General features: G+C 35.9%; 1 protein-coding gene across 1 annotated transcript; it reads left to right on the forward strand.

Moving 5' to 3' along the window:
• The first annotated feature begins 9502 nt into the window (after positions 1–9502).
• LOC122039066 (GDSL esterase/lipase At1g28600-like) lies at positions 9503–11104 on the forward strand. Its single transcript, XM_042599078.1, has 5 exons — positions 9503–9752; positions 9847–10026; positions 10218–10363; positions 10509–10782; positions 10911–11104. Exons 1-5 carry the CDS (start codon positions 9503–9505, stop codon positions 11102–11104), a joined length of 1044 nt encoding a protein of 347 aa, XP_042455012.1.
• The last annotated feature ends 2147 nt before the right edge of the window (positions 11105–13251 follow it).

Genomic DNA, 13251 nt, shown 5'->3' on the forward strand with positions numbered 1-13251 from the left:
GCTTGTGGAACAGAGCTAGGGTTCTCGTCCCTCACTTGCTGCAGCCTTCCTCGTCCATAAGCCGTCGGTGTATCTACGGTTCCCGTCTCTCAATGCGACGAATTTCTTTGTAGGTAAAACCTCATTTTTAGAATTGTTATTGTTTCTGTTTTAATTTATTGTATCTGTTTGAAACTGTAGCAGCGTCTGCACCAAATTGATGTTCGATATCTGTTGGAAACTATTTTTAGAATTTTTCTACTGATAGTATTTTGTTTATGTAAGAGACTTTAATTGAACTTGAAGTTTTGTTTTTATAAGAAGTGCATGATCAATGTGACATCAATTAACAATATTAGTGTAGATGAATCTATGATTTGTTATGTTGTAATTGTTGCTCTTCTTCTGTTGAACTATGGCCAAGTAATCATGCTTTGTAAATGTTGTGGTCAGAGGACATTTAAGTTGAACACAATAATCCATCGACGGATGTTCATCATCGTCCAACTCAAACACTTTGGTTTGATTTAATCGCCTTTCGACTCGCCCACCATACAACCTTAGATTCCTTCAATCATTTAGAGGCTCATGCAATCAGAGCTAGCTAGCAAAGTGATTGAATTTCTATGGCCTACTAGGTTTGTTAGCACATCATGATAGATTGATTGTTGCCTGAGAAGCTGAGGAAGTGCAATAAATAGCAGTAGCATTACTGATGATCATGTCATTTCAGGCACTGAAGGTCAACTTAAATGGTTGCCTCTCTCTTTCAAGTGGTATCTTTAAATTTTGTTTGAATTTAATTTACTCTCTATTTCAACAACAGAGTAGAGGTGTGTATATATACAATCTCAATTTGTTTAAGTTCGACATGAGTTGAGTGCAGGTTTAGCTGACAGAGTTTTCACTAATCTTTGAGATACAATACAAGTCTTTCTATAGTTATATTCTTGTAGCACTTTAAGTTGCAATCATTTCTTTGGAATGCTCCAGATATTGTCACTTGAATTCCATCTATATTTTTCATTACTTATGCAAACTGCTATTGTTTAACTAAATTTTGTCAAATTTTACTTTTAGGTTGTTATTGAATGGCATCATCAAGTAACAGTAGCATCAACCATACCAAATATGAAAATGTACGATGCAGGGAATGCGGATTAACAGCATTTGTGCTAGTCTCTAGATCAATCAAGAATCCAGGAAGACTATATTATGGATGTAGGCAGCATGGATGGTTAAAGTGGGTGAGGTCTGATACTGTATTAAATGTAGACACCAATGATATACATTTTAGGATGTTGCCAAGAGTGGAGTCAAGAGTAGGAAGTGAACACATTGCTTATCCTAGACATAATATGAGAAATTGGAATGTACCGCTTATGGTCTGGATATTAGTGATAGTGACTTTATTTCTTTTGACTATATACTTGTTTTGTTTGTTGGTTGGTCTAGTTAAGTAGTGCTAGTGTTGTAATGTGACAAAGAAATGTAATGACGGATGATGTCGACATTTGATTTTTTTTTTTTTGTTTATGGATGGATTTTGTAAGTTGTAATGGATCAATTGTTTTGAGTAGTTCTATACATATTGGATGGGAAATACTTCTTCTTCTGATGCACAATTATTTTTATTTCTCAAAACATGAACCAGCCACCTGCATGTTTCACCATCAGGTATGAATGCTAATCTTGCTGCTCAAATGCTTTGGATGATTCTCCTTGCATGCAACACAATTTCATGACGGAGTGGTAGATGTTGCTCTCATGAATTTGAAACATTTTGGCGAACAACACCAAAAATGCTACTGCTCTGTGAAGATCCCCTATCTCGCACCATCCACCGATCATTTTAACCATCTCATCCTTCAAACTGAATGCTTCTGCTTGCAATGAATTTGATGAACAAAATTCATCAAGGTTTAAGCAGTGAACTTGAATGCTTGCAATGAACTTGATGTTCTTTTGGCCAAAGAACACATTTTAAGCAGTAAGAGTAGACTTATTTTCTATGATATGACATTCTTTTCATCAAGGTCGACTACCTGGAGCTATATTTATAGAACATCCAACGACACATCAAACACAATGCCATTAGAGTTGTCAGGTTTTTCATTTCTAGCTGCGCCGTGAGATAAATGTATTCCTAATACTCATTATCATATATCAAAAGTAGATAACAGGAAAAAAAGACAATAAACTTATACATGAACTGCAGCCAGCATCCACAAGTAAATAGTTTTTGATGTCAGATAATACATGAATTAGGAATACAACTCCTACTCAATTACCAAAGTACATAATTTTTGATGTCAGATAATACATGAATTAGGAATACAGCTCCTACTCAATTACCAAACTGCCATCTTCTATGCCTCTTACAAACTTTTTCAAGCACTTGAACATCACACTGAGAAGAGTAAGCGAATAGTTTCCAACCAAGATATCCACGCGGCAAAATATCAACCTAATTGGATAAACAATATAAACAGTATGTGAATGATAAAAAATATGATACCACAACACAATAACAACAACAACAACAACCAAGCCTTTTCCCACTAGGAAATATGATACCACAACATAAAATAAAAATTAAAACAGTATGTGAACCAGATTAGCAATCTAAGAAATAAATAATATGATATCCATGTAGCTAAATTTGTTTGATCTATCAAGTTAACAAGTTGATCTTCCAATTGGTCATGTACATTTTGTGTGTTGTGCTACAATCACATAATTACTCAAAGCTATCAAATCTGGTTTGTGCGCTGTGCTACATTCACTACATTTTGTGTGATGTGCTACATTACTACTTTTGACAATGGTGACTGGACAAATCATTCACGAATGAAATAATTACCAGCAAGTAAAAAAGTAGCAACTATCAAATCTCAAAATTTCAAACCCACACTAAAAAGTCAATCTACAATCACATAAAGACTCAGACCTATACATATTGTTTCCAATGACACTACATCATAATAAGCAAACACTTCAATATAATAAACACAATAAACCAATCAAACATACAAACAAAGCAAATAGATGAATATCAACCATAGTTAGCATCTTAACACATGTTATTAGAATCTGTAACAATAAAAATAATTATTAATTATATTTTCTCAATAAACCACTATAATTCAACAAAAAAATTTTTGATAGTACCAGATATAGATGTCAAATCTGGTGCATATGTATCGTCAACGCTGTTATGATAATTATCTTGAGTTGACCTGATAATTAACACATTGTCATATGTATCATCAACGCTGTTATGATAATTATCTTGAGTTGACCTGATAATTAACACATTGTCATATTTATAAAATATAATAAAATTAATCTATTCTTGCAAGTAAAATTATAATATAAATGCAGAATTAATCGACACATACTCTTGCAGTAAAGTTGGACAATTACGCTTGTCATGGGACACTCCTTAATGTCCACATCCATGACATAGCTTGGAATTTGAGGTTGATTTATCCTTCGATGATTTCAATCTCTTCCCACATCCCTTTGTTCTAACTAAAGAAGGGTCAATAATACCAAGACCCTCATCTATGGATTTCTTCCTTTGACTTCTATCACTGCATGCTCTACTAATGTTCAACTCTTGAATTTTATTATAGATATAATCAAATTGTTCATCCAAGAAGGTTGCCCCCTCATTAGTCAAAGATGCATCATCAATTAATACTAAAGCTTTATAGGATAACCTTAAGTGTCTCGACATCAAAAACCTTTCTAGATCTGGATCATCGATGGCATTTTGCTCACCCAAACCATATACTGCTCCAACTTTTGCATCTCTTGCCCATCGCTTAAGTATATATGTATCAGGCAAATGCAACACTTGGTTGATATGAAAAAGAGCTAACATATGCCTGCAATGAATGCCCTCAAACTCGAATTTCGTGCAGCTACACGATATGTAATCCCTTTATTTATCATGCGTGAGCACCCTTGATTTGAAGGAAGAAAAACTTTGAAATTTCATCACATGGTAAACCACTGAATCAACACCTGTAAATGCATGTTGCACGTAATAACCATGACTCTCGGTCATCTCACTTTGAAATTCAAGCCATTTCTTTTTTGTGTACACCTTAACCATTTGAGTTTCCATTGGCCAGTTTGTATTAATCTTAGGATGCTCATTCATATCAATATGGTCTGCAACCAACTTATTGTGTCTTTGGTGTCTTAGTGCTCTATTAAAACAAGTGATAAAATTCATCAATGAGTTCTTATTTGAGACATATCTTTTGAAAAATACATGTGAGCCTTCATATCTTTGACTACTTGACATTCCAGCACAAAATATATGGCTAAAATATATTGGCACCCATCTGTGTCGCAATTTATACATCAAAGACAACCAATCATTATTCCCTAAGCTAGCACACTTGATAGCTTCTTCCCATGACTTTTCAAAATCATCAGGTGTTGTAGAATTTGCAATAACATTCTTTATGTTTTGATAGTGGTTTCGGAAAGTCAAAGGGTCTAATTTATCTGAGAATTTATTCAATATATACCACAAACAATATTGATGCACTGTTTGAGGGAAAAATCTGTGCAATAGCTTTTGTCATAGCAGGATCCTGGTCAGTGATGATAATGTTTGGTGCACCTTTAGGCATAGCTTCTAAGAACTTTATAGGCAACCAGACAAACGAATCAGTTTTCTCATCACTAAAAAACCCACAGCCAAAAAGAATTGTTTGATGATGATGATTAACTCCTACAAATGGTGTCAAAATCAAGCCATATATGTTAGTGTTATATGTCGTATCAAATATCACTACATCACCAAATACACTGTATGCTCTTCTTGATACATGATCAGCCCAAAAGCACCTACTAAATCTATTATCTGAATCAGTCTCGTAATCAAAGAAAAAAGTTGAATTCTTCTCTTGCTCTGATGTAAAAAACTCATTGAGTGTTTCAGCATTAATACCCTTTTATTTATCCCTTAAATTTCTTTCAAAGTTTCTAATATCTCTTTCTGTATAACCTACACCCTCAGGTCCTCCATACTCTATCTCTAATAATTGCATTTGTTGACAAGTTGGCACATTATATTTGCCTCTGAAAATTGTTGAGTTAAAGCTTTCTTTGTAGCAGAAACATTACGATGTGAGCGTAGCAAATGCACCTTTGATGGAGTTGCGAGTGGATGATTATTGGTTTCTACAAAATTACTGACAACTCAATTAGTTCCAGTTTGTTTCTTGACAAATGCAATATTTGACTTATATTCCGTTCTAACTGACCCACGTGCTCTTTCCCTTATCAGTTGATTAACTTTTGCATGTTTATTCCACCGCATTAGATCTGTATGCCTTTCTTTAAAGCATACAATTTGTTTCCATGTTACTTCACTTGTTATCTTATTTTTCTTGCTTGTGTGCATCCTTGAACTAAATCCGACTTCTCGTGCATATCCGTTGTAGAACGAATATGCATCCTCTAGTGATGAGAATTCCATTCCAATTTGTGGCTTTCGATCTTCTGAAATTTAGGGAATGTATTCCTGATCATCAACTATATTTTCTTTCATTTCTAGGCGCCATCACATTATAATTGGCAAAATATAATTAGATAAAAATCACAATTAAAACCTTATTACAATTTGCATAAGTAATGGAAAATATAGATGTTATTCAAGTAACAATATATGGAGCATTCCAAAGATTTGATTGCAACTTAAAGCGCTACAGAAACCATAAATAAACAATTAGGTGCAGACTTCTTTATAATATCACGCATAAGGGTATTGTGAAGCTAACTAATTTAGTAGACATTATAGGAGAATGTCTAGTTATAATTCCTATGCTTGTTCAGTCATTTAGCCAATGTGACTAAGAACAGAAACCATTAATAAAAACAGAAACCATCAAAAATTGTATATGCATTTCTTAATCACACTGATATTGCAAATTACAATATAACAAATCACAAATTCATCTACACTGATATTGTTAATTGATGTCACATTGATCAAGCACTTCTTATAAAAACAAAACTTCAAGTTCATTTAAAGTCTCTTACTTGAACAAAATACTATCAGTAGAAAAATTCTAAAAATAGTTTCCAATAGATACCGAACATCAATTTAGTGCAGACGCTGCTATAGTTTCAAACAGATACAATAAATTAAAACAGAAACAATAACAATTCTAAAAAAGAGGTTTTACCTGCAAAGAAATTTGTCGCGTTGAGAGACGAGAACCCTAGATACACCGACGACTTCTGGACGAGGAAGGCTGCGGCAAGTGAGGGACGGGAACCCTAGCTCCGTTCCACAAGCTGAGACGAGGCCGCGGGGCGTCGGTCGTGAGTAGCACTTGCGAGGGAGGGAAGCGGACGAGGGTGAAGTCTTCTGTTCTCTCAACACAAGGCCGCGAGTAGAACCCGCGAGGGAGGATCAGTAGAGGGCGGCGGCTCGGCGAGAAAGAAGGCGAACAGAAGAACTTTCCGCGTTAGGGAAGAACCCGCGGCGCGAGGGAGAGAAGTTGAGGGCGGCGGTGGCGGCGAGAAGAAAGGCGAGGAGCGTTAGGGCAAAACCTGCGATGCGAGGGAGAGAAGTTGCGTTAGGGCTTAAGTGGAGAGCGCGTCGGCGCTTTCTCAGCAAGTGAAAATAATGACACAGGCGTTAGCACGAGGGCGGTCCGCACAGTTCCACAAGTTTTATTCCGCAGCGGAACAAAACTGTATATATATATATATATAATCGGGACAGAGGTCCGGTCAAATATCATTAAATATTAATACCATTGTAGAAAAATCACTGGGGCCCATCAGGGCCTAGAAGCCTCGAAAGGCCTATCATGGGATAATAATCAATAACCCATCAACCCAATAGCGCTTTTAACACCATGTGTAACTGTTGTTAGGAAATCACTAGAATATACTTTGTGTATGGGTGCAATCGACCTTGGTTTGATAAGGTACGATCATGGTTTTGATGTATGTGTCAAAGAATTTAAGTTAGATTTTTATATAGATTTGATATGTGTGCTTGAGTCATGCAGAAATTGGTGAACCACACATTAGAAACTTGGTGCGACCAAGTTTGGTAAGTGAATCCTATGGCTCGGGTACTTGAGATCGGACAAGGATGGTGCATCCGAGAGACCATCGGATAAAGAGAAAGGAGTAGACCGAGGGAAGCAGACTTCAAGGCAATGTGAAGGCTGGCATGAAGAGGAGCCACAGACTCAAGTGCATCTAAGGGACGAAGGCCGATGAAGAGGGTTTTAAGGGCAACTCCAAAGAGGATAAGTGTGAGTGAATGTAAGGTATTAGTCGATTGGTACTGAGGCCAGTCAATTGGTCCAAATTCATGAGAGCATAAAATGATTCTGTGCCCAACGGTTGTGAAGACCATTCGACTAGTAATGACACCAGTCGACTGATAGAAAGCCGTTGGCAGAATCTCAAATTCTGCGGAGTGTCGTTGGCTATGTCTAACAGCTACACCAGTCGACTAATGTATGGACTAGTCAACTGGTGTAGGAAATGAGTTGATCAATCTTTTGACTCTATTTAAAGGAGCTTTGAGGATGAAGGAGTTTACTGATACATGTTGAAAAACTCCTAAGTTATCCCTCAAGCTTCCAAGTTTTTCTCTTCCTCCGAAATCTAAGTTTCATCTTGTAAAGAGGAAGAGAGCTTTTGTGAGAGGTTGTACTCCACCGAAGAGTAAGCTCTAGCTAGAGATTGCCAGGGACTAATCTACCGGTGGATTGAGGGAACGTCCACCTCAAGGACATGGCGTAGAGAAAGAGCAAGTTATATATCTTCAAACCACGTAGATTGATGTGTAGAGTTTGTATTTCCTTTCTTAGCTTTTTAGTATTTGTATTTCCACTACGCACTAATCATCTTATAGAAAGAAAGTTCAATTTGGGGTGACTCGCTATTCAACTCCCCTTCTAGCCGGCCACAAATCCTCAACAAAGTGGAGGCTTCCCTAGATCCATACATAGAATTAGTTGGTACAATTGAAAAAAGATAATATATTGTTATTAGGGTTGGCTTTATTTTAGAAATATATCTCATTATTCATGCTGAGAGAGACAACATTATATATTTATGGGATTCATTCTTCCCACATGGGTAAGCTCTCCCATTGCTCCCCACTATTTTTCATCACTGCTCTTATAATACCAGTGTCGAGACTCCCCATTTGACTTGGAGTGACTGCACCAAGGACCCCTCCCTGGCCTGTCTACCGATGTTTTCCTCTTCCTTTGTTCTCTTTGATGTGGCAAACTTGCTTGCAGCTTTGAACTCCCTCCCGAGATCTTCTTACGGTCAAAAGATGAGTTATCTCATCAGATATCCGTCTTTATCGACTACATACAAGAACATACATCAAGATCTCATATTAAAAATGAGTTAGTAAAATAGATAATTTAATAATTCATATTTTCAGCACTCCAATAAGTTTTAGAACTAAAATAGGGTTCGATGATTAAAAAAAAAATCAACGGTATATAGAAATATAAACATTTCACTCATATTACCATTTTAGAAGAGTTTGTAGTTGATTTTTCAGCCACTTGAGCATTAAAACATTTTATATAAATTTAGAAAATTATCAAGAGTTTTAAATAATAGTAAGATATATCAAAAGCTAATCTAGCTTTTTAAAAAAAAGACTCTATTTTGGCATCCATTAAATTTGGATCAAACTAAACGGTATTTTAAGAAGGAAAAGGTTCCATTATTAAACACCCTCTCCTTATAATGGTTTTGGATTTTATATCCTAATTTTAAAGTTATAATGGGTATCTTTATTAATTTACTTATAACGCAGTCTTTCCTTTTTTTAAAAAATTAATTATCACAAAATCATTAAAAATATTATGGAAAATGATAAACACACCGCTGATTTAGTTATGGGTAATGTAATTAAATTTGTAATATAATAAAATTTATAATGTAATATAATTAGTATTACATTAAATAAAAGAATTATATATTATGCATATAATCTTGATTACAGGAGTGATTATATTTTTGTATATTAATTTTTTGATAAAGAATATAATTTTTTGCTGCGACAGTGGTGGCAGCAACGATCAGTAGCAGCAGTGACCGATTGATTGAATCTTAGGGTTATAATATAATCCAGATTACATACCATTAGTCTTGTAATTTAAATTATAAAAATTTATTATTTTTTATAATCTAAATTACATTAGCTTATAGGTTTAATTTTATAATATAATCCTAATGACATTATAATCCCGATTACAAACCACAACTAAAATGTAAAATAGTGATTCGTGTCCCAAATTTATAAAGTTTTCCAAAAGAAAATTATAAGGAGAGATCGAATATTTTCCCCAATATTGAATTTAGTGCTAGATTTTGTTTCCAAATTACTAGTGTTTATTTATATGACAAGAAATTAAGTGTATAGTATGTATATAAGGGCTGAAGAACGTGCATTCTCTCTCAGTGGAAGCTAAGCAAGATACGTACAAATTAAATAAAAATGGCTTCTTCTTCGTTCTCGTATTTTCAGATCTTGTCAGCAACCACCACCCTTCTTTTGTTGCTGGAAGCCCACCAGGCAAGCAGCTGCTTCTCCGCCATATTTAGCTTCGGCGACTCGCTGCAGGACACTGGCAACGCCGCGCACATGTTCGTCAACAGTGCCCTCTCCAATCCGCCGTATGGAACCACCTACTTCCACAGGGCCACAGGTCGCTACTGCGACGGCAGAATCATCCTAGATTTCATCGGTTGGTGAATGATGCAGTTTAATTAACGCGCGATTTGGATCACATGAATCTTATATATTAATTAATTAATATTTATTGATATTCTTCGTTATAGCGGAAAGTCTTGGGTTGCCGTTCGTGCCGCCCTTCCTTGTCGGAGGAGACTTCTCCAAGGGAGCCAACTTTGCCTTTGGAGGGGCGGTCGCAGTGAAAAGTAACCCGAACTGGAACAATACTTTGCCCGATCAAATTCAATGGTTCCAAAAATTTGTCCAAACAGATCCATTATTCAGAGGTATATATATAAACTGTGATCAATTAATTAAACTCGTGCTTTGAGGATTTAATAAATCCCTTTGGATATTAATTAAGATTCTACGTCTCACTGGATATTAATTAATATGATCGCTATAGTTTTAATTATTATTATTATTATTATTATTTTCCATTCTTAATCTTTGTTTGATAATCATAAATAAATGTTAGACCCCAACTTCTTGGCCAATTCGCTGATCATGATGGGGGAGATCGGTGGCAACGACTACAACGCGGGACTCGGCAAGGGACTGCCTTATAATCAACTCATTCAAATTGTGCCCTCAGTTGTTCAAGCCATAGGCTCTGCCATCACTGTAAGTTCATATGCACATATGCACATCACAAATTAATTTAATGGTATATATATATATATAGACTGATTCGTTGCTTGCGTCTTACATTCTATTAATTAATTAATTACTGTTTCTTCCTTGCATATATATATATATATATATATAGACTTTGATTGGACTAGGCGCGAAAACCTTTGTCGTCCCTGGTAACCTACCGATCGGTTGCATCCCCGCATGGCTAGGGCAGTATCGCAGTGACAAGCCAAGCGACTACGACAGGAATGGCTGCCTTATATGGATGAACAATTTCTCCGAGTACCATAACAACCACTTGCAAACCGAGCTAGACAGACTTAAAGGACAATTTCCCAATGTCAACATCGCCTATGCAGATTACCTCAACTCTGGCATCAGGATGTTCTCCAACCAAGCCCAATTCGGTATATATACACACACATTATGCATTAGACTTGTTAATTAATTCCTTGAATTTTAATTACTTTTTAAGTAAATTCAAAATATCAATTTAATGAATGATCGTGTTTGTAATATTGTGGCGTTGCTGTAGGTATCACTGTGCCATTTACTGCTTGCTGTGGAGGAAATGGGTATCCGTGCAACGCGACTGGACCGGTGTGTCCTAATCCACTAAACCATGCCTCTTGGGAGGGATTTCACCCGACGGAGGCGACATACCATGCCATTTCGGATGGCATCATCAGAGGACCATACGCCATCCCTTTCTTGTCGCAAAAATGCTAACTCGTCTAGCTTCTTAATTATAATTTAGAATAATAATTGAATGTTCGGTCACGTACTTTCATTGTCATTAATAAAATAAATGTCGTCAGTTAAATTCCTTCATATATGTAATTGAAGGGATGAGATTGTAAACAGCTGAATTAATCGAAGGATCGATATGTTTTTGTCATCCACTTAATTGATCATGTATCTTTATAAATGTCCACTTAGGTTTCGGTATCGAGGTAAAATGGACGATAACAAATGATTGACACATTCCTCAAGAATCGAAATGAGTAACCTTACTCTATCATTTTGCTCCATTACTCTCCTAGAATTGAACATGGAGGGAAAAAGATCCAGCTTCTCGTCTCTTGGACATACTCAGCCTGTCGACTTGCTTCTCGTACCATCATTCTCCTCTGCTACATCTTCTGCTCGACTTCTTGTGCTCATAAGTTCCTGCATACTTAGACATCAAACATAAACAAAACATAACTTAACTCGGTTGATCACATCAAAACTACCACGGGGTACTTACAATCTCCTCCTTTTTGATGTGCATCATCCTAAGTTAAGTTAGGATTAAAACAAAATATAATATAATAAATAAATGAAGAAATTTACAATGATACTAATTATTTTACAAATTAGTACTGTTGAAAAATAAATTTTTAATTATCCCAACTTCCTCTTAACTTATACCTATTTCTCCCACTTTGATTACATCAAAAAATTAGGAAAAAAATAAAATAAATAGTTAGAAAATTTTATTTTTTTTCTAGGGGAATATTATAAGAATTACCAGTAGGTTAATATTTATTAGAAATAAATTTTTTAAAAATATCCTATTTTTATTAATTAATCTTCTATTTTGACTAAAATAAATTAAAAATTACTTTTCTATTACAAAAATCCTGAAAATATTTTTCAAACTTAAACAGATTAAGCTAGATAAGTATAAAAATTTATATAGAAAGATAATCTAACTTAACTTGATTGACAACATCAAAACTGTTGAAGCAATCTAGGTGCCTTAGATTTTGATGTTTGTACAAAGGTTTAAGTTAGATTTATTATTGTATTTGATATTCATTATAAGTGTGTAGGATACAGGTACAATAAGAAAAGTTCAAGTGTGATCTTGGCAAAGGAGGAAAGTCCAAGGGTGAGTCTTGGCAGTGTAAGTCCAAGCATGTAGTCTTGGCGACATAAGTCTAAGTGTGACTTGGCAATGGATGAAGTTCCAGAGGTGCGACCTCTTGGCAAAAGAAGACCCGATAATAATGATAAGGCTGATGGAAGCTCCAGAAGGCAAGACGTAAAGAATGGGAAGATATCTGAGGGGCGTACGACTGATGGAGGAGGCTAGAAGGCTAGGTTTAGGTTGTGTGGGTAAGGACGAGTACATGAGAGATTGTACTCAGGGTAAAATGCTAGGATTAAAATTTTACTATAGTAGTATTGTAGCACTTACTGTAGCAATCAACTGGTATTTTTATCAATCGACCAATAGCGAACAAAATGCCTCTGTTCGCTCAACCCTTGTGGATTGGTCGACTGGTGTTTTCATTATTCGACTGGTATTAAGTTGTTGGCCTGTAATAGTTGAATTCCACTTAGGACCAGTCGACTGGTGGCAGGAAATAACTTGGTGTTTTCCTCCAGACTCTATTTAATAGAACTCGGGGTGCTTGGACATAGTTGACAAAATTAGTGGTGGTTAACCCTAATTAGAGTCTCTAAGTGCTCAACTGATCTAGTGTGGTCTTGTGCGAGTTGTGGTGAGGTTTCTCCACCCACAAGGAGCAATGCGAGCTAGCAGGAAGTTTTCTGAGGAATCATCTACCAATAGATCGGGATCATCCACCTTACGGGCAGTCGTGGAGTGGGAGCTTTATCTCTAAACCATGTAAACGAGCATGTCTTTGTGGTTTGCTTGTCTTCATTCTTCTTGTTTTAATTTAGCTTTCTATTTGGTAGTTTGTTTTGTATTCCACTGTACACTAACATTATAGGAAGTGAACAATTTGGGCGAGACATTATTCACCCCCCCTCTAGTGGATGTCAAGGTCCCTACAAGTAGTATCAGAGTTAGATTAGCTCTTGCTAGACTAATCACCAAGAGAGTTGTTAGAGGAAGAAGAAGATGGAGTCAGAAGGTCCGC

This window comes from Zingiber officinale, chromosome 1A (assembly GCF_018446385.1).
Source record: "Zingiber officinale cultivar Zhangliang chromosome 1A, Zo_v1.1, whole genome shotgun sequence".
Taxonomy (NCBI): Eukaryota; Viridiplantae; Streptophyta; class Magnoliopsida; order Zingiberales; family Zingiberaceae; genus Zingiber; species Zingiber officinale.